The 21,183-nt window shown below is 36.2% G+C and overlaps 3 protein-coding genes across 12 annotated transcripts; 2 read left to right on the top strand and 1 right to left on the bottom strand.

Annotated features, from left to right (window-relative positions):
* Positions 1–209: 209 nt before the first annotated feature.
* On the bottom strand, positions 210–16,344 carry c23h1orf127 (chromosome 23 C1orf127 homolog). 4 transcript variants are annotated; one of them, XM_051097460.1, is made up of 12 exons: positions 16,331–16,344; positions 11,025–11,129; positions 7,426–7,505; positions 7,247–7,348; positions 5,699–5,823; positions 5,435–5,578; positions 5,321–5,359; positions 5,088–5,225; positions 4,630–4,714; positions 4,338–4,534; positions 3,173–3,296; positions 210–3,045 (listed from the first exon to the last, which is right to left on the bottom strand). In XM_051097460.1, exons 3-12 carry the CDS (start codon positions 7,451–7,453, stop codon positions 2,798–2,800), a joined length of 1,230 nt encoding a protein of 409 aa, XP_050953417.1. In that variant the 5' UTR covers positions 7,454–7,505; positions 11,025–11,129; positions 16,331–16,344; the 3' UTR covers positions 210–2,797. The 4 variants fall into 4 exon arrangements, with proteins under 4 accessions (XP_050953417.1, XP_050953415.1, XP_050953416.1 ...); XM_051097458.1 differs by lacking the exons at positions 11,025–11,129; positions 16,331–16,344 and adding exons at positions 7,590–7,701; positions 9,893–9,921; XM_051097459.1 differs by lacking the exons at positions 11,025–11,129; positions 16,331–16,344 and adding an exon at positions 9,893–9,936.
* On the top strand, positions 9,973–15,493 carry tardbpa (TAR DNA binding protein a). 7 transcript variants are annotated; one of them, XR_007825578.1, is made up of 7 exons: positions 9,975–10,636; positions 10,823–10,986; positions 12,570–12,710; positions 12,894–13,064; positions 13,141–13,225; positions 14,035–14,181; positions 14,937–15,493. XR_007825578.1 is itself a non-coding variant. In XM_051097463.1 (6 exons), the coding sequence occupies exons 1-5, from the start codon at positions 10,396–10,398 to the stop codon at positions 13,615–13,617; spliced, it is 1,209 nt and encodes a 402-aa protein (XP_050953420.1). In that variant the 5' UTR covers positions 9,975–10,395; the 3' UTR covers positions 13,618–13,666; positions 14,035–14,866. The 7 variants fall into 7 exon arrangements, 5 of the variants coding, with proteins under 5 accessions (XP_050953421.1, XP_050953420.1, XP_050953419.1 ...); XR_007825577.1 differs by having other exon boundaries at positions 9,977–10,636; positions 12,879–13,064; XM_051097463.1 differs by lacking the exon at positions 14,937–15,493 and having other exon boundaries at positions 12,879–13,064; positions 13,141–13,666; positions 14,035–14,866.
* Positions 16,345–16,459: 115 nt separating the features above from the next.
* zgc:64002 (uncharacterized protein LOC393330 homolog) lies at positions 16,460–21,124 on the top strand. The gene is made up of 3 exons (XM_051097466.1): positions 16,460–16,750; positions 16,835–17,042; positions 20,410–21,124. Exons 1-3 carry the CDS (start codon positions 16,591–16,593, stop codon positions 20,834–20,836), a joined length of 795 nt encoding a protein of 264 aa, XP_050953423.1. The 5' UTR covers positions 16,460–16,590; the 3' UTR covers positions 20,837–21,124.
* The last annotated feature ends 59 nt before the right edge of the window (positions 21,125–21,183 follow it).

Raw genomic sequence — 21,183 nt, 5'->3', positions numbered from 1 at the left:
AAAAAACAAAACAAAGATGTACAGTGGAGATCAAAACTTGAAGGAATATTAGCAGTAGGTGTACCTCTATTACATGCTTGACAAAATAACCAAGGCATTTCAATAAAAACCTTTATTTTGCAGAAAACATAGTGATCAAAATTAGACAACAGTAACAACTGTTGCATGAAAGAACTAAAAATACAACCAAAATTTTGACTTCAGGACATCTGTGGCCGCAGGACATCATTAGTTTCTGCACTGTGTGATCTTGGTCCACTCTTCTTCCACTCCCTTTCATAGTTTGGTAACGGTTTCTTGGCAACTTTTTTCGCCAAGGATTTTCTAAAGATTTTCAGTCAGGTTTAGATCAGGACTCTGGGCCGGCCATTACATTATTTCAGAGTTCTGAGCTTCAACGAACTGCTTTACCTGTTTTGCAGTGTGATGGGGCATTGTCTGATTGGGAGACGCTTGAAGAGAAGGAACTGTATGTTGCTGAAGGAGGTCCTGATAAACATTTGCATTCACTCTGCCATGTATCTGTAGAAGAGGCCCAACTCCTGCTGTAGAAAACATCCCCCAAACCGTGAACTTCCTCAACCATCTTTCACTGACTTCTTTACACACTTGAGCTTCAGTCTTTCCTCAGTTTGACGTCAATCAAAATGTTTCTCATTAAACCCAAATTCTTTGTGAACTTTGGACCAGTTCTCCTCTCTCCACACATCATGTTCCTCAGCAAAGGTGAGTCTAGCCTTTCGAATGCTTTCTGCTGATGAGAGGCTTGGTCACTGCAGAGTGCGCTTTCAGTTTGACTCTTCTTTAACATGCAGAGACAGATCCAGACCCTGTTCAGCACTTAACTGGCAAGCAATTCCAGCTGCAGTGTTGAACCGATTCCCCATTGAGAGTCTCTGCATTATCCTGTCTTCTTGTGCATTTATTTTACATGGGCGACCAGACTTTTTGGGGGACTTGAATGAATTAGTGTCATTGTAAAACTGCAATATTAGAGAAATCACAGATTTAGAATGACCAACATCTCTTGCAATGGCTGAAAGTGTTCGGACAACCTCCTGTCGCAGGGTTTCAGTCACCGTAGAGCGGCCAGTCATCTTGCAATCTCAGTGAAAATTGGAGGAATGCTGCCAGTTAAACAGGGTTTGCCATATAATTAAGGAAATTAGCCAGGTGCCAGATTAACACCAATTACTTGGAGGTGTCTGTAAGTGTTCTCTAATTTTGATTAGGGTTATTTTTCAAATATCTCATTTAAGTTTTTTATACAGTGCTTCAGAATACAATTAATTTATGAAATATGATTAAAACTGCCCTTCTACTCCTGCTAGAATAACTTCAAATAAGACTAAGCGGTGACACTGAAATTTAGGAAATTGCAGGTTGTTTTAATCTCCACTGTACTTTTAAAAATTAGAGCTAAAATTACAGTTTCACATCCCTGAATTAAAAAAACAACAACGACAAAAAACATTGTAGATTGATGCCAGATGGTGGGATTCAGCATGAAAACATCTCTGGTCCACATTATGATCATCCAGACTACAAACACTCTAGCGGTTTTAGTTTTAGATTAATCCAGATCACATATCCGTCATAAAATCATGTAATTTGTTTTGTTTTCTAAGAAAAAAACCTGCGTTATTTAATTCACCTACATATCTATATACATCTATGCAAGAGATAATGCACAGAATGTAGTCCATTAAAATGTACAAAACAATCAGCTTTGCAACAAGCTGAACGCTGCAACGATATTACAGTAATATTAATGAGGTCATCTTTACTAGAATCGATACCCGAAATGCAAGATGGTGCCAGTTGCCAGTCCGTGAGATACGAAAGACATGAAAGTAATGCCAGTACGTAACTGTTTAATGTCCAAACATTTATCTAATTAAAAGAATGATCATTTGTTTATTATCATTTAAAGTCTGTCAAGTGAAAGAAATTGCATTACGTCCAGGATGTTTTATTATGTACTACAGTATAATCAATACTGTGCATATTTTGAAATAATGCCATTTTTGTATTGAGTATAACTATAGTTGATGGAGACACGTTTTTCAGTTTCCCAGATGATCAAACTGATATGCAGCAATATATGGCTGAGCATGAGTTTTAGGAACTATCGGACTGCTGCAGCACAATAAAATAAACATCTACATAATTATATAATACAAAAGATAATAGAAACTGTACTAAAGATAATATAATATTACATTATTTAAGGAAATTTCCCTTCAATTTCCAAACTGCCAGGCACTTTCTGTCTTTCAGGGAAGCGACAGGAATAGTTCTAGTGCAACTTGAGAACCAACACCAGTTTTTTAATGCTAGACACCATATTTATTCCTGAGATGTGAGACACACAGCTGAGGGAGTTCTGAGACAGTAGCTCGTATTTAAATGGCATGACCAACACAGTCTTAGATGTAATCATTCCCCACATGTGATTCCAATGGCACTTTGCTTGTCAACGGAAAAGACGCATTGGTCCACTTGACGGTTGTGTTGTAAATCCCAGTCCCAGTCCCAATCCCAGAGTGAATATGGCGCTTAAATGTGTAGCTGTATTTCAAACTGTGATTACATCTGTTGTGATTAATGGACTACCAATAGTAATAGTGTTGTTTGGAAAATCACTGACACGTGTGCGGTCGGTACCTGCATTTCCATACGTTCTGCATTGCGGCCCCTCACAGTCAATGATGCACGGATGAACTTCTCGAGAGATCTTTGTTGTGCTTTAGGCCAGGAAGTGTCGCTGCAAATACTTTTGTTTCACTATCTCCATTTATGGTGAAAGGCGAGATGATGTGCTAAGAGCCTCAGATGTTTGGAGTTGTTGGCTTTGTGCTGACGTTATACTGGTTTCTTTATCTGCTTTCTGTGATGCTGTAGATGTAGTCTCTGGTGAGACAGGAGGAGTAAATTCTTCAACAGGGACTTCTGGCTTGTCTGTAATCCTCTTGGGTGAATGTGTTGTCACATTAGCTTCTTGTGGGTCATCATGTGTTAAATGGAGGTGTGATTTTAACATCTCTGAAAAACAGTTTGTAGACAGTCGAAAAGTAACTAACCTGGCCATGGTGAGCTGTTTTCATGCTACTGTGCAATTTGGGTTTAAAGGAAAAAAACACATTGAAGTGATTTAGGAACAGACACTAACCTGAACAAGGTGAGGTGTTTTCCATGATCCAGTGCATTTTGTGGTTTGTCTCTTTAAAGGTGAGAACAGCATCTATCTTGTAGAAATTTTGCTGAAGTTTCTCACCTGCCTGACCAACGCACTCCTAAAAAAATGAATAAATATATACAAAATTACATATAGTTTTAACCAACTATAAATGTGACCCTGGACCACAAAACCAGTCGTAAGTGTCAGTTCTTCGAAATTGGGATTTATACATCATCTGAAAGCTGAATAAGCTTTCTATTGATGTATGGTTTGCTAGGATAGGACAATATTTGGCCGAGACACAACTATTTTAAAAATCTGGAATCTGAGGGAGAAAAAAAAAAAAAATCAAAATATTGAGAAAATTGCCTTTAAATTTGTCCAAATTAAGTTCTTAGCAATGCATATTACTAATCAAAAATTACGTTTAGATATATTTACGGTAGGAAATGTACAAAATGTCTTCATGGAACATGATTTTTACGTTATATCCTGATGATTTTTGGCATAAAAGAAAAATCGATAATTTTGACCCATACAATGTATTTTTGGCTATTGCTACTTAAGACTGGTTTTGTGGTCCAGGGACACAAATTATAAAAAATATTTTAAAATAAAATGAAACCAAAATGCAAAAATCCTTATTTCAAAGTTCTAAAACGCAAAACTATTATCATATAAAACTGCTTTATATTAGAAATTTAAGATAAACTGCAGACACTAAAATCACTGTTTTCTATTTTAATATATTTTACAATATAATTTACTCCTGTTATGGCGAAGCTGAATTTTCAGCCGGCATTACTCCAATCTTCAGTGTCACATGACCCTTTCGAAATTCTTATAATTTGCTGTATAAAAATTTCACCTTATTATCAATGTTGAAAAAGTTTTCTTTTTCTGAACAGAACGATTAGGACTGCAATTATTTTAAAAAAAAAATGATTTTAACATTTTACCATTATTTTACCTTTACTGTCATTCATTTAAAGAGATAGGTCACCCAGAAATAAAAATTCTGTCATTAATTACTCACCCTAATGTCGTTGGTATCATTGCTGAATAGAAGTATTGATTTCTTTCAAACATTCCTTTGAACAGTAGTGTGTGTGTGTATATATACACATACATACTTATTTATATATAAACTTCTAACCTTTTTCTGTTGAATGTGAGATGTGGGAATGATAAGCTGCACAAAGTCACTCGTCTCTGACCAGGTGAATGTGTCAGTCTGTTCCACGATCACAGTGCTTACTGACAGGGTCTCATTTTGATATCCACCTCTTTTGGTCAGGCCCATACGCCGTTTATAGACATGCAGCACTGTATCTTCAGATGACGACTGGTTCACTGAAAGAAACATGCAGAATGGCTATTCAAATGTGTAAGTGATAAAAATGCAAAATAAAGAAGATAAGTCCTAAGATGTGACCATAGTAACAAACCATTTGGGCAGGTCGCCTCCATGCTGTAGGCATAATGGCCACTGACCAGTTTGAGAGGTAAGAAATGTCCTTCAGATTTGAAAACCTAAAAAATATAGACTTTTAATGAAAATAAACCCTCTGTTGCACTATTTAAAGCACAAAACAGATTAAACTAGAGATTCTTCAGCCAGTTTGGATATTTTTAACTCAACTTAAGGATTAAAATCATTTGGTCCTGTATGAGCTGAGCCAAAAAAAATATGCTATTCAATTACACACCATTAGGTGGCACAATTAAGCAAATAATTCTAGATCAAACAGCGGCAGAAAAATTAACAAGGGCTTTCAAGTGAAAAAATACTTCTCAAATTTAAAATAATGATTTCCTCCTTTTCCTTTTTGTATACAAAAGGTGTATACGTGTTCTGTTGCTAATCGTTTACAAATTCTCACAGCCACAACTGGCACAGTCTCACCTGCACAGGATTTAAGATGGTGTCTCTCCTTCCTTGAACCGTTATGTTTGGTTTGTGCATTTCAACATTTACTTGAATAAGACTGGAATCCTCCAAAGCCACAACCAAACTCCCTCTCAAAGCCAGAGACCAATCAAGCTGAATGGGAAAAAAGAGTGACATCAGAAATATTTCACATTAGATGCATTTATCTCTTCATGCCCTCAACTATCAACACATTTATCAGACATTACCTCATTATTCCAGTTATCCACAGGGATCTCTCTGGTAACCTTGAATACAAAAAATGCTTTGAGAAAAATAAAAGAATAAGCAAAAAAATAATTTTCACATCACCCTATTCTTACCTGAATGAAGTCTGAATCACACTGGATGTACTCTCTGTTAGGAGGCGCTAACACCGCTGGACACTTCATCATGAACTTCTCAGTCCTGCCTCCAAAACGACTTACTCTCTTTAGCAAGTTCAGCACAATCACATAATTGCCATGCTGAAAAAAAAAATCACTACAAAACGTTATTTTGAGATACAGTGATAAAAAGGGACAGATTTAGCATCTGGCACACTGCAGAAGTGAATGTCTCAGTGACAAACAAGAACATTTTCTGACCTCTAACTGGACAAAACATCCACTGTACATGACTCTGAAGATATAGTTCTTTTCCAGATCTCTGTGCAGGGCAAACCCACATGAGGAAAGCTGATGGTTCAGATTCTCCATAGACACCAAACCCACTGAAATAAGCAAGAGACTTATAAAACTAGTACACAGAACATATTTTGAAATACATGTACAAAATGTTAATTATTTTACCAAAATAGGAGGGATCATACAAAATGTATGTTATTTTTTATTTAGTACTGACTTGAATAAGATATTTTACATAAAAGACATTAACACATAGTCTCCACAAGAGAAAATAATAGTTGAATTTATAAAAACGGCCCTATTCAAAAAAGTTTGCATACACTTGATTCTTAACACTGTGTTGTTACCTGAATGATCCACACCGCTGTTTTTTTAGTGGTAGTTGTTCATGAGTCTCTTGTTTGTCCTGAACAGTTAAACTGCCTGCTGTTCTTTAGAAAAAAACCTTCAGGTCCCACAAATTCTTTGGTTTTTCAGCATTTGTGTATTTGAACTCTTTCCAACAATGACTGCATGATTTTGAGATCCATCTTTTCACACTGAGGACAACTGCGGGGCACATATGCAACTATTACAGAAGGTTCAAACACTCACTGATGCTTCAGAAGGAAATGCAATGCATTAAAACTTTCTGAATTTGAAGTAAATTTAACTTCTGAAGGGCAGTACTAAATTTAAAAAAAAAAAAAAAAAAAAAAAAAAAAAAAAAAGATATTTAGGCAAAATAAAAAAATGGTTCAAAAACACAAAAATGCTGAAAAACCAAAGAATGTGTGGGACCTGAAGGATTTTTCTGAAGAACAGCAGGCAGTTTAGCTGTTCAGGACTCATGAACAACTATCAAAAAAAATAAATAAATAAATAAAAAATAAAAGAGCTGTGGATCATTCAGGCAACAGCGGTATTAAGAATCAAGTGTATGTAAAGTTTTGAATGGGGTCATTTTTATAAATTCAGCTATTATTTTCTCTTCTGGACTATACGTAAACATCTTTTATGTGAAATACCTTATTCATGGGAGTAACATGCATTTTGTATGATCCCTCTTATTTTGGTCCAATAATTAACATTTTGCAGATTCTGCAAGGTGTATGTAAACTTTTGACCTCAACCTTATAAAATTTAATGAAATTGATGGTGCGCTGTATTTAATAAAAACTATTTCGAGAATATCAGCAGAATAACAAAATTTCCTGAAAGGAATAACATCACTACAATCCAATAAAATGTGTTTTACAGACAGGAGATTCTGACATAAAGTACATAAAGGGGAAACTTAACCAAAAGAATAATCTGTCAGTCTTGAGTGTCTTATCCTACTTTTAGTATAATCAACATATTCATATCAAAGTGTAAAATATGTAATGTGGATACTATAATGTTTATATATTCGGTTTTTTTTTTTTCAGAGAACATCTATTTTACAGGATAAAATGTGTTCATGGTGACCCACAGATCAGTTTGTTTTCCTCTCTTGGGTTAAAGTAATATAATGTCCATGTATCTCACCTTGAATCCTCAATATTCCAGAAAGCCAAAGCCTCAGTCCTTCAATTCTCATTCTGTGGATCCAAAGTTCCATGTACTCTGAGAAACACTCCACATCACCTTCTAGAAAAGTAAAAATCCGTCAGTTTTAATTCTTTTACTACCGTGTAAAGAGTAACATACTGTAAAGTAATAATTACCAGACATGCTTGCAGATGGACTGCCCATCCAGTCTCTCTTCCGTCGCAAAACATTGCCCCATATGGGCAAAATGAAGAGTCTACATGAAGCAAAAGAGCAAAAATAGTCATTTTAGTAATATTACAGCAGAAAATTCTTAAAGCAAAAGTATATAGTTACTTACACTGAAATAAGTAAAACCCTTGTAAGCATCAACGCCATGGCTCATTTGGTTCTTGTGCACAGAGGAGTGATACAACTGTTTTTGTACTGCTAACAAGTCAGCTGTGTTTGGCCTTTTAGGTTACAAGTGAGTGTGAGAACAAGACTGGCCCACTTCATCATAAAATTATACAACACATACAAGCAAAGAAAGGAGGGAAACCTGCACCTGCAAGGCAATAAAAATCTCTCTTCCTTTCTTTCATTCACTCATTCTACCTCACATGAGGCTTTACCCTTTCCAATAAAAATGTCGTGGCCACTTCATAAGTTAACGGTTTACCAAGAACTATGCAAGATTACAGTACAGTAAACTTTCATTCAGTTGTGATTGTGATTAAAAAAGGCATGTTTATAGATAGAATGAATATTGATTGCATCATGTTTGGCAGCATGATGTAAACCTGGCTGTGTCATTCTTGGCCATTACAAAACTATAAAAACAATTGTAGGTCCTAACAACACCCATGAGATGACTGATCAAACCATTTCAGACTCTGTGAAACCAGACAATATATAATGAAGCTTTTCAATTGTCCTAATGTTGGAAACAATGTTATAGCATTACAGTACAGACAGAATTATCCAATATTGGAGCTCCTTACATAACATTTTATGTTAAATATAATACGTTAACCCTCTATGGTACCATGTTGCCTCCAGGCAACATAGCCTATTTTTGGGGTTTTAAATAAAATGAGCCACCCATTTAATTAATCAATGCTATCTTGGTAAAGAAGAATTCAAATACTAACAAATAAAATTGCAAAAAAGTGTTCACATGACCCCTAGGGGTCTATTTTGTTTCCTCTTTCAGGACATGTGCACATGTCACATGACTCCATACTTTGTCAAGAGAAAGATGCATTTTTCATCAATTTTCATTCATATAATTGCCAAACAAAAAGCTGAATCACCTTCACTAGCTAGTAAAGAAGTATTTTCAAAAACATTTCGTAATATATCATCAAATATATCATAAGAAATCGCAAAAAACTGTATGTTGTACCGTAATGGAATCACATATGGCCATACCAGGCATGTAGCATAGCATACGTGTATACGATATTTGTAAGAAAAAAGTTAGAATTATCTAAATGTATTTGCATTTTTGCATGATATTGCAATGCATTTATAAGAATTGTAATTCATATACAATATTTGCACATATTCTGTTGAGAGGAAGTGCTTCCTCAGCTTTGACAAGCAGTGAGGAGTCATTAGTGAGGAAGGAGATTTTACATGCATGTGCTTGTGTATGTATGTGCATGCTTGTAAGGGTAAGTTATATATTAGCATATGGTTATGATAATTTATTTTTTTTTAACTTGGTCATCATACATGTTTTGGTATGATAACAGACATGATAGTTTGGTTATACTTGTGATCCACAATGGCACAGTGTTGCCTGAACACAACATATGGGTATGAAATCTTACTTTTTGTTAAATATGAGATGTGCAAAACATCAAAAGTGTGATAAATCTGTTTGTTCAAATGTGTGATTAAAGAAATTGACGTTTTAAATAAATTTATTAATTGTTTCTGCATGAAAATATCAAAGATTTCATTTTGTCCGTTGTGGTACAATGTTGCCTTGAGGCAACAAACTTTAACAAAAAAAAATTAAATAAATAAATAAATAATAAAAATGTTTGTTGATATTGTTATAATGTCCAATTTTAAGCAGGAATAACATCACAAATATTTTTTTCCTCATTGATATCATATTGCGAACCGTAGAGGGAAATGTTGAAAACAATGTTATAGCACTACAGTACAGACAGAATTATCCAATATTGGAGCTCCTTACATAACATTTTATGTTAAATATAATATGTTAAATTGATAAATTAAATAAAATTAAAGTAATCAGTATATTTAGTTGATTCAAGTACTTGTTTTTGTACAATACTTGTTTTTTGTTTTATATTGTTTTGTCATGAATACACAGATTATTTTACTCAATTAACTCGGCTGGACATTGGTAATATACTAATATTAGAGGCCTTTGTCTTTAAATCCATTGTTTTCCAGGGCTTTTGTCTGTTCTAAATCTGATGTAACAAACCTGTAAGATGCGATATGAAGAGAAGCTTTCAACAGTACAGTGGATTCTTGCATATTTGACATTATTTCAACTTCCTTAAACAAAAAAAACAACCCCACCAATCCATCAAGATCACGAACAGACACAACAAAATCACACCATCCGATACAGTATACCACAAACTATGATATGAGTTAAAAAAGTTAACATTTTACGTTTGCAAACCCCTCCATGTGCTGTGATGCGACGCTCCAAACTGATGATGTCATTCCTACGGTGACGCATCTGCGTGGCCATTTTATCAGTTTAGGGGGTCGGAACGACAACTGGATGCACTAGTCCACGCGTTTTCTTTCTTTTTATTACATTACATTGCTTATTTGAATCACAATCGTTAGATAATCAAGTACAGTCGATGAGAAGGTGTTCGCACGCAGTGACAATTGGCGGGAAAAGGGTGCGACGCGACGCGCCATTCATTTCTAGCGTGCGCGCGGTTAGCAAGTAGCTTAGCTTAGCTAATGGCACCCCGCATTATTTGACAACAGTCGTACGTAAACAATAGACATCGGGCTTTTTGCCAACCAATTTGTGGTTGTTATTACTTCTGGGGTCTTTACGGTGTACTAGTTTCGGTTTCAGGTCCGTTTGTTGTCTTATTGCTGAATTATTGATCGGTTCGGAAGCTGTTAGCATAGTTCGCGTACTCGGTGTAAACATGACGGAGTGTTATATTCGCGTCGCGGAGGATGAGAACGAGGAGCCGATGGAGATCCCGTCCGAGGAGGACGGCACCGTGCTACTCTCCACCGTCGCCGCGCAGTTTCCCGGTGCATGCGGCCTTAGATACCGTAGCCCCGTGTCTCAGTGCATGAGAGGGGTCCGACTAGTGGAGGGGGTTCTTCATGCACCCGAATCAGACTGGGGCAATCTGGTGTATGTGGTTAATTATCCAAAAGGTAAGATCAGATATGGTAGTATTGTGTTTATTTGATTGCAGTAACATTAAAAAATAAAAAATATGGTCTTATATCAGTCACCCAGTTGTTCTATTACTAATGCAAATTGCGTGTGTTAATTCAATCTAGTTGATTGTCTTTAAATAAGCCAAATAAGCATAACAACAAAATATCATACGTTTTCAGATAACAAGAGGAAGATGGATGAAATGGATGCTGCGTCGGCTGTGAAAATCAAGAGAGGTGTGCAGAAGACATCAGATTTGATTGTGCTTGGGTTGCCATGGAAAACAACAGAGCAAGACCTTAAAGATTACTTCAGCACTTTTGGAGAGGTGATCATGGTGCAGGTTAGTATAAACAAACCTAAACAGAAAAAAAACCTTACCCTCATGTTGTTCCAAATGAAAGATTTGTTTATGTTGCTCTGTTCATTCATTGAAAGTGGATTGGGGCTGCCAAGGGCTTTTAGGCTGTCAAGCTCTAAAAATGACTGAAAAGAAAGCATCATTACACATATATTATAATACAGAGTATTCTGAAACTGTACAGTAGCTTTATGTGGGAAAACAGACTGAAATTTTTAAATTATTTACTGAAAATCCTACCGAACCCTTTGACTTTTTCAGTAATTTTAGAAAAAAAAATTACATTTGACATTTTTTTTACTTTATTGGGATGGTACAAAACTAGGTGACTTTTGTGGCACTTGCTAAATACACACACAAAAACAAATGTGGACACAACTGAAAAGGCTAAATGGTCTTGGAAAAAAAAATAGTCAATAGTTGTGATGTTCATGGGCAAAAATGAAATGTAAAAAAAAGTTTTTTGTTGTTGTTTTTTCCCCTGGTACTTCAAATTAGCTACAATGAAGTAGTATTTGATCATTTTTTTGTACTATACATATTCAGAAGCAGAATTCTGCTTTAAACAACTCCTTTGGACAGGGTTTAAACTTTAAACTCCAGGCCTTAAACTTTTTGAAATAAGTAGTCACTTACACTGGAACCACTGTGATTGATTCAAATTTGTGATGTGATTTCAATCATTTATTTTGATTCATTAGAAAAAAAGTTAAATTAAAAGAACCATTCATTTTCAAATTTCAACATAGCTTGTAATGATTTTAAAAAGCACATAGTGATGGGTGAAACAGCTTTTCAAAACTCTGAATCAGTTAAACTAATGAGTGGCAAAATGATTCACTGTTTCGAAGTGTTCCAATCGGATCACGTATCGCAAATCATTTGTTTCAGATCAGCACTTCAAATTGCGATTCATCAGATTCAGATTAGGACTTCAGAGGGCGTAGCACAAATCATTTGATTTAGATTGTAATGTGTTTGGGAATCATTTTGCTAATTAAATGATTCAGATCAAATGATTCACAATATGCAATTTGCAAATCAAATGAAAGGTCAGATCTAAGTCAAATGATTCATGATCCGTGTTAAAAGACTTGATCTGAAATGATGGTTCACAATTCATTATTTAGATCGGGACTTCAGAACGTGGATCATGAATCATTTTATTTAGATCGGAACTTCGGAGCGGGTTTGCGAATTGCTTTAGAACGGAACTTTAGAGCGTTGATCGCAAATTATTTGATTTGGATCGGATCTTCGGTGCAGGTTCAAATAATCATTTGTTTCAGATCAGGATTTCAGAGCGATTGCACAAATTTTTTTTTTTTTTTTTTTTTTTTTTTTTTTTTTCTCCAGATTTTTTTTCTTAAACTGTAGAAAACATCAAACCATTAAAGCAGTAGTTATATATTTAAAAAAAAAGAAAGAAAGAAAGTATACACAAATACAAATGGGGAAAAAAAGAAAGAAAAGTCTTACAGGTTTTGGAAAGTATGAGTAAATAATAATAGAATTGTCATTTGGTGACCTATTACTAAAATGTTGTGCATGGCTTGTTCCCTCAGGTGAAAAGAGATGCAAAAACTGGAAATTCCAAAGGATTTGGCTTTGTAAGATTTACAGACTACGAAACACAAGTAAAAGTCATGTCCCAGCGGCATATGATCGATGGAAGATGGTGCGATTGCAAACTTCCCAACTCAAAGGTATTTCAGCAACACTGCCACGTAAAACCACACATAGTTCACATTTTGATATAAAAGTTAAGGTTTTAAATTTGAACATATACACATTTCACATTTCAAATGTTTTGTGATGCCCTTGCCGTTGTGAACATTGCATGAGTAGACCCTGTTTTCTATTAAATGATCTAGTATTTCCTGGAACAGGCTGGCCCGGATGAGCCTATGAGAAGCAGGAAAGTTTTTGTGGGCCGTTGCACCGAGGACATGACAGCCGATGAGCTTAGACAGTTTTTTATGCAGTACGGTGAAGTCACAGATGTGTTCATTCCCAAACCTTTCCGAGCCTTTGCCTTCGTCACCTTTGCTGATGATCAGGTTGGTGTTTTTCGCTTTCCTTATTTGGCCCGCTCTCATTCTCTTCTCAAATTAACGCGTGGTTGTTTTCCCCCAGGTTGCCCAGTCTCTGTGCGGCGAGGACCTGATCATTAAAGGAACAAGCGTGCACATCTCCAACGCTGAGCCTAAGCACAATAATAGTAGGCAAATGATGGATCGTGGGCGGTTCGGGGGGTTTGGGGGGCAGGGCTTTGGCAGTAGTCGCAGTCCCAACAGCAATGTGAATTTTGGGGCCCTTAGCTTGAATCCAGCCATGATGGCAGCCGCTCAGGCAGCCCTTCAGAGTAGCTGGGGCATGATGGGAATGCTGGCCAGTCAGCAGAATCAGACAGCCACTTCCGGCACCACCCCTAGCGGGCAGAACAGCGGTAGTAGAGATCAGAACCAGAGTTACAACCCAAGCAGCAATAACTACAACACCGGCAGCTCAGCTAGTCTCGGGTGGGGGGCGGGAACCAATTCGGGCTCGAGCAGTGGGTTCAACTCCGGTTTTGGATCTAGCATGGAGACAAAGTCCAGCTGGGGAATGTAGAGAGAGATTTCAATTGGGTCTCGAAGTATCCTAATATCTAGATTATATGGTAAGTATTTTGAGAGAAGAAAGTTTAGTCAGATATTCTGTCCCTTAAATATTTGCCTTTGATTTTGTAAAACTGAATGTTCTTCGTATACATACAATGATTGCTCTTTAAGATTAATTTCGAGTGGTTGTTAGGAATGAAATGAACACTATAAGTTTTTTTTTCCCTATGGATATAATTTATTTTGTGTCAGGCATTATTCCAGTATGCCCACATATCTGAGCATCTCTTTACCATTTCAGTGCCCTCTCAACGTACAGTACATTTAAAAGATGCTCCATGTGGAAAGCCATTTGAGTTGTGTTCTCTGCAGTTTTTTTTTCCCTCAACGTTTTTTATGGTCAAGCCTTCATAAATCTCTTCTACAGTTCATCACCTCTTTTCCAATTTCCCGGGAAGAAGCCCCTCGTTGGCCGCAATGTTCGAGCGATCTCAGTATCAGTTCCCTTCTTCCCATGTGTAAATGCTTTGCCATCAAAGAGCACAGCTTCACTCTGCATATACTGTGTTAGACGGTGGGTGTTGTCTTTTTTTCCCCTTTTCATGGATGAAATCTGTCCGCTTTTTTGAGAGCTGAGAGTGATATGGTGATGGATTGTTGGTGCGCCACGAGTGAGAGACTGAATGAGCGAACGCGCTGAGAGAGAGAGAACTTGAACGCAAGTGTGCGATGCCGAAAAGCGACGTGCTGACTGTGAGAAGGACCTGTGTGAGCGAGTGTGAACGAAGGCAGCGAGTGTTTTTTTTTTTTTTCTGTAGGACCATCAGAAGGACATTCATTTACATTCTTCCGTCCCTCTTGTTCTGTCTACCTTCCTCCCTTTCTTATATTGCAATCATATATTTAAAGAAAAAAAAAAAGATATATGTAGTGGAATGTTGAAGTGATCTACTAAGTATTTGTGTTCTTGCTTAATAATTTGATGTGAATGCTGTGTATGGTGTGTGTTCTATCTCGCTGTTACTGAACTCATACGTGTGAACGTGATGTGATGCTGTCTGTGGGCGGGGCTCTGGGAGTGGGCGGTGAATGAGGGCGAGCGTGAGCTCTGAGTGGCTTAACTGGGGTGATGTATTGATGATGATGATGAAAGCGAAGAATGCTTCAAGAAGAGGTTGCTTTTGTTATGTGTTTTGAATGCTTTTTATATGTTTTGTGAATCTAAGGGAACTCAAATAAAAAAATAATTTGACTAGTTATTTTGATAGTGGCTTATTTGCTTCAAGACATTAATTGAATTGCAAACGCTTATTTAATTCGCATGTATAGGGACGTTGGACTCGGCTGGCCCAGGTTTACCTCAGAACCCTGAGTGAAGTCTATAATGGGAGAGCTGAAGACTGAAGTTCACACAGTCCGTCTGTGGAGACTGCTGCTGTATGCCTTTAACCTGAAAAGGGACTACGTCACTTCACTGTAACCTTGGATTTCCCTTATTGAAATTTCAATGGACAATTCCCAATTGGCCCGGAGTGCATGACTAAAGACAGTCTGTGGCAGTCTAAAAGCTAAACCAGTGCGTTTATGGATCAGTCCCATTGCAAATGACTTCATGTCCATGCTCGTGTATTTCCAGCTGTTTTATTGCAAGACCTCAATGCAGTCATTGATCTTGCTTTTAAGTCTTTCTTCTGTTTGATTGCTTTTACATGATCTGTCCCACTGTAAATATCGTTTAGTGAAAGTTGAAAAGGCCTATTTTTCATACAGTGTCCTGTTGTGGGTGAACAGATAGGATTTTGTGAATGGGGTTTGTGTTATCAATGACTTGAATCACTGGCAGGATTTCCATTTTTCAAAATACTTAATAAACATACACAGAGGAATTGTATCTGTTTTTATTTTTACCTGAAAGTGTGTAATTGTAAACATTTCATGTTGGTGATTTGAAATATAAAAAACCACGCATTAGTTTAGTACATTGCAAAGTACTAGTTTTTAGTATAAAGCAAACGTACTACTTAGTAGTTTTGCTGTGTGTCTTGTTTGTGGAATATCAGTATAACATGCAGAACTGCAGACGGTTTTATCTTGAAGTAAATAACTGCTGAATATAATATGAAACAATGGATTTTCTTACTAAACCTTAACGATTTAATAAACTTTTAAGTCCTAGTTTATTGGACAGCTTTGCTTTTTTCTTTTTTTTTTCTTAAAAAAATCCTTTGTAAACTTGTATTATCTAGTTAGAAAGTTGATTTGAATGAAAATAATCGGTGGAACTAGTCCTGAGCGGAAGAACATTTTGTTATGCAGGTAAACAGGTAAGTAGTACTATGACTCTTCACTCTACACTCAGCTGGTGTCAGGTGAAGATGTAGCAGACAGAATTAGAAATTCAGACAAATGCAAAAAGACAATTTTGCTTTTCTTCTGATTAAAATGAACGATTTGGCAAACCGTCTGTCCCAAGTAAAAAGTCAGAACACCTGTGCGGATTTACTTAAATTACCCGGACTACGTGCATTAACTGCGTCGTGACTCAAATCTGACGTTAAAAATATTTAGATCCTGTTTACTTCTACTGTAAGTACATTTCTTTAAAACAACTAATGGGGCTGTTATCTTTGAATAACCAAGTATACAAACGCTGTCGACTGAACCCCAAAAAATCATTGAAAGACATCTAAAGTTACCGTTTGCTTTTGACATATGTATCATACCTGTCAGATGATTTCTCCGTCAGCCAGGTTTTATTAGTGACTGGGTTACCGAACAATAATCCACGTCTAGAAGCAAGTTTTCTTGCCTTTCCGTTAGGTGGTGCCAAACCTTCACTTAAGTATATTTCGAGCTCACATCATGTTGAGCAAGTCTGGAAACCACACGGACAGTACGGACAGCGATCTACAGTTTGCTCTTACAGTATCCACAGCAGTCGTAGTTTATTTTAAGTTATATACGTGCAATACGTGTTGCGATTATGAGTGAATCCACGACCTTCACTGAGGGAGAGTTCTATGAGGGGCATTTTGACGCCAGAGCATATGCGAGGAATTTTTATTCCTGCCCTAGTGGTCACCCTGACGAGAAGAGTTTCCTTACTTTCGTTTTGAGATGCCTTAGCGGAGTTTTCTCAGCGGGTGAGCAATCCCTATCAATCGAATCGCTAGGTCTATATGTTCTATTTTTCCGAAATAATTTTGGCACAAATGTTTGTTTTAAAGGAGAACATAAAGGCAAGCTGCTGATCGATGTGGGCAGTGGACCATCTATCCACAGCGTCTTAAGCGCGTGCGACCATTATGACGAGATCGTGCTGTCTGATTTCGCAAGTAACAATCGCAGAGAAATTGAGAAGTGGCTGGAAAACCAAGAAGGAAGTTTAGATTGGAAACCCGTCCTGCATTATGTCTGTAAACTGGAGGGGAAAAGGTAATTATATTTCTATACTGCATATTGAAAGGGCGTAGATTTGATTTTGACGTTTTGACATATCAGCAGATAACCACGCCCCCCCCACCACCGCCACCATGATTGAACTTTGACCGCAGTTTCATGTCATTAAAAGTCTTTATTTATAACTTACGGTAGCCAACATATTCATAATTCATAAACAGAGTTTTTTATGTTTAACAGACAATAATTAGCTACACAATTTTGACCGCACGCTCTTATTTCAGTTTCTTTTCCGACTTTTCAGCTAATACTAATATTAATAATAATATCAATAATAAATCAAACAAACATATTTTTAAAGAGTAATTGAGCATTTTCTCAGGTTCTCCTACAATGTTACATGTTGCAATTTTTGGTAACACTTTACAATAAAGTGTCATTTGTTAACATTGGTATTGCATTAACTAACATGAACAATAGACTTTTATTACACTATTTATTTATCTTTGTTAATGTTAGTTAATAAAAATAGTTGTTTTTTGTTGATGTTAGCACACAGTGCATTAACTAATGTTAACCAACACAACTTGTGATTTTAATAATGCATTAGTGAATGCTGAAATGAACACCTAAAATTAATAAATGCTGTAGAAGTATTGTTCATTCTTAGTTCATGTTAATTACAGTTTTTCACATTTGCTGAAACACTAAACCCCATTCTCTGAACCAAATTCCCAATAGCCTAAACCAGTTTGTCAAATAAATCACTCTTTTTGCAAAACCTTAAACATGTTTAGGCAGTTTAGACACTGTTTGCAGATCTCATGCACTCTTTTTGCAAAACTCTAAACACAATCTCACTCACTAAGACACAATTAGCTCTGTGATGAACATGTGCAAAACCCTAAACACAAGAAAGCAAAAGTTAAGCACAACTGCAACAGGGTTGTCATCGTTTACACACAGTAATTCAAAATTCTTCACACTTGTTTCTAAATATTTAAATATACAAAATATAAGAAAGTACACAGAAGGCACAGGTGCATCTGTTAATCAGAGAGGTACAGAAGAGTGTGAATACGAGGTGGAGGAAGAGGAGGACGAGGAAGAGGAAAACCAAGAACAGCATTTTCAGATGAAATTATAGCTACAGTTATAGACCATGTTCTTGTGCATGAAATGACAGAGGCAGAACAAAGATTGTTTGTGGCCACCAAAATCAGTTGTGTGTGTGTGTCTGTGTGATCAAAGTTGTCCTAAAACCTAAAACAATACCTGTTCTTTTCTTAGGACAACTTTGATTACAGTTTTTCTCTATTGCTAAAACACTATAACCAGACATTAGAACTAAAATTTCAAAACCATAATGCCATTTTTCAAAAAGCACACCCATTTCCCTGAACTATAAACACTGTTCCCCTGCTTTAACACATGAGTCAGATTTGGTGAACTGTTACTGAAAAACTCTACACACAAATCCCTGCATTTCTCAGTGCTTACACCATGTGATCATTTAGAAAGCACTAGTGTTCAATATTGTTCACACAAGTCTGCAAAGTTGGAGCTCAATTAGCACACAATTACCCAAGTGGAAACACTAGGAGTCAAAATTTATCACACACCAATCAGAACCTTCGATGGAGATAAAAGGGCCTTTTTGGTGCATTTCTCAGATCAGAAATGAAATTCTCAAAACTACTTGTTCAACCTCCACATCATCTAGTCACTTGTGCACATCATTAAACCTTTCTAATTTTTTTAAGTTACGTTTGCTTTGGTACGTTCATGCAACTGATTATGCAACTGATTTGTCTGCTGTTTCCTACATTATCAGTTCCTGTTGTCATGTTGCTCAAAATGTATGACATGTAAATAGTTCTCTGTGCTATAGTCTTACCCCTCAAAACATCAAGTCATTATCTCATCGTATATGTCTTTACAGTAAATGCTAATAGTTGCCATAAACTGTCAAACATATTCTATTAGACTTTTTGTAAATTTGCCATGAATTAAATGAATATTGACTGTAGAGACTACAGATCAACCAATGATAAAGCAGTTCTCTGAAATAGCTCAAAGGTACATCTCAACATCTCATGAACCTTTAACTGGAAAGCATATATAGACAGAGGACAACACAAGAGTTACAAATTCTGACAGTGCACTTTCTAATTTATATTTCTGCCCTTGCCCATATTTCTTTTTCTTTTCTATTTCACAATGATTTTGTAATGTATTTTCATTTTATTTATTTTTTTATCTTCATATTTTTTTTGTCAGACCACTAGTAAAAGTGTAACTGTGAATCCTATCTGGTCTTTTTCAATCAATATCCCGCATACAGTAATGTGTAATTTCGAAGAGGAAGAGTAGGAGGTGAAAGAGGTCGAGGAGGAGAAGTAGGAGGATGATGACAACAACATGGAAGAGAAGTAGGAAGGGCAAGGGCAAGAAAACAAGCAGTCTCATATATTTTAGTTGATGCATGCCATGGTTGGATCAGGCATGCTAGAGGATTTTACCCCAGGGCCAATTTAGTCTGTGATGTTGAGGAGGTTCTTTGGCCTGTCCCAGACCAAAGACAGGATGCTTGGGCAGAATAATTAGTTTTGTTGTTGTTTGCTGTTTTGTGATGTGCTGTACAGTACAATAAATTAAGGATTAAAACATTTGCAAATGCATACATTTGTTGTTCATCATGTGAATTTTTTTTTTTTTCCAAGCAACACTTATTACCAGTTTTCGTAGTATTGTTTTGAATTGATCTCATCAGTGTGTAAAACTATGTTGTAGTGTGGGCATTTTTGAGGGTTTGTGTGTCATGTCTGAGAGTCTTGATTTTTTCAGCAAAATTAAGTTGTTTTGAGTGAAGAGCTTCATTTTGACCTGAATATAGTTTTGGGAATTGAGTTACAGATTTGTGTTTAGAGTTTCGCAAAAAAGAGGCATAATTTCAAGAAATGTGTTTAAGCAATTGAGAAAAACTAACTTTTTTAATGTTGACTACTTTATATATATTTTTTTTTTTCCTTTATTTTTTTATTTGCTTGTTTTATTATATAGAGTTTAAATATATAAAGTTTCCCAGAATGACAAAAAGTCACAATTACATTTTTTTTTCCAAAAAAATCGGCTTTCATACTATATTGGCCCGGTTGACTTAACATTGTATAACAATAATATAATATAATATATACAGTGTCATTTCCATTATAAACTAACATTTTAAACCGAGTTAAAATGCAGGCTCCTTTGTCTTGCTAAGATTAATTTCACAAAAGTTGAAGAAACACCCATTTATAAATATGACAGAGCCTACATTTTTATACACCTGTTCCTAAAACACTTCTTTGTATTTTGTCCTAATTTATTTATCTTTTAATTCATCTTTGAACTATGGCAGCCCGTCCAAACTGGAGGCTACAGTGAAGCAACGAGTCAAGAAAGTTTTAAAATGTGATGTGCGGTTGGAGAATCCATTTGATCCACACACACTGGAACCAGCTGATTGTGTCATTACATCTCTGTGTCTGGAAGCAGCGTGTAAAGACATCCAAACATACTGTCGTGCTTTACATGGGCTGACCAAACTTCTGCGTCCTGGTGGACTTTTGGTCATGGTAGGTGTTCTGGGTGAGAGCTTCTACAAGGTGGATGAACAGCTCTTTTCTTGTCTTAGACTGAGTCAGGATAAAATTAAAGAAGTGCTCAGTGGTTTAGGCTTCTCAATCCATGAGTTTAATATACTGCCTGCAGAAGACAGAGAGAACAACACTGTGTCTGACTTTGAAGCTGTTTTTCAGCTTGTAGCAAGAAAACCCTCTGAGTGACAGAGCAAAGAGAGAGATTTATATAATACAGCAAAACAGTTGTATTAAAGCTAAAGCACACCAGAATGATTCCTTTTTTATAGCCTACTGCTTTTCTGCTTATTAATAAATCCATTGTAGAAGATCTGGCATTTTAGATAAGTTTTGAATGCATAACTCGTAAAACTTGATTTAGAATGTAAGGCTTTTAAAAAAGATTGATCATAAGAAGAAAATTATTTTGGTTAAAATGTTTGCTTTTTAAAATGTAAATATAATAAAATGTAATAAACATTACTATGCAATATATTTAATTTGTTTGGGGTTTTTTGTTCTTTACACAAATAATACAAAAGAGAGCTTCATCT

Source organism: Labeo rohita, chromosome 23 (assembly GCF_022985175.1).
Source record: "Labeo rohita strain BAU-BD-2019 chromosome 23, IGBB_LRoh.1.0, whole genome shotgun sequence".
NCBI classification, from domain to species: Eukaryota; Metazoa; Chordata; class Actinopteri; order Cypriniformes; family Cyprinidae; genus Labeo; species Labeo rohita.
This window is presented reverse-complemented; position numbering and strand designations above follow the sequence as displayed.

Bases quoted from the DNA above. Each gene is read 5' to 3' on its own strand.
- tardbpa (XM_051097463.1), top strand. From the start codon at position 10,396: ATGACGGAGTGTTATATTCGCGTCGCGGAGGATGAGAACGAGGAGCCG. The intron at 12,711-12,878 runs GTATTTCAGCAA...TAAATGATCTAG, and splicing joins GCAAACTTCCCAACTCAAAG to TATTTCCTGGAACAGGCTGG. The intron at 13,065-13,140 runs GTTGGTGTTTTT...GTTTTCCCCCAG, and splicing joins TCACCTTTGCTGATGATCAG to GTTGCCCAGTCTCTGTGCGG.
- c23h1orf127 (XM_051097457.1), bottom strand. From the start codon at position 9,760: ATGTCAAATATGCAAGAATCCACTGTACTGTTGAAAGCTTCTCTTCAT. The intron at 5,360-5,434 runs GTAAGAATAGGG...TTTGTATTCAAG, and splicing joins GTGATTCAGACTTCATTCAG to GTTACCAGAGAGATCCCTGT. The intron at 3,297-4,337 runs GTTAGAAGTTTA...TCATTTTTTTAG, and splicing joins CTCACATTCAACAGAAAAAG to GAGTGCGTTGGTCAGGCAGG.
- zgc:64002 (XM_051097466.1), top strand. From the start codon at position 16,591: ATGAGTGAATCCACGACCTTCACTGAGGGAGAGTTCTATGAGGGGCAT. The intron at 16,751-16,834 runs GTGAGCAATCCC...TTTGTTTTAAAG, and splicing joins TAGCGGAGTTTTCTCAGCGG to GAGAACATAAAGGCAAGCTG. The intron at 17,043-20,409 runs GTAATTATATTT...GAACTATGGCAG, and splicing joins TGTAAACTGGAGGGGAAAAG to CCCGTCCAAACTGGAGGCTA.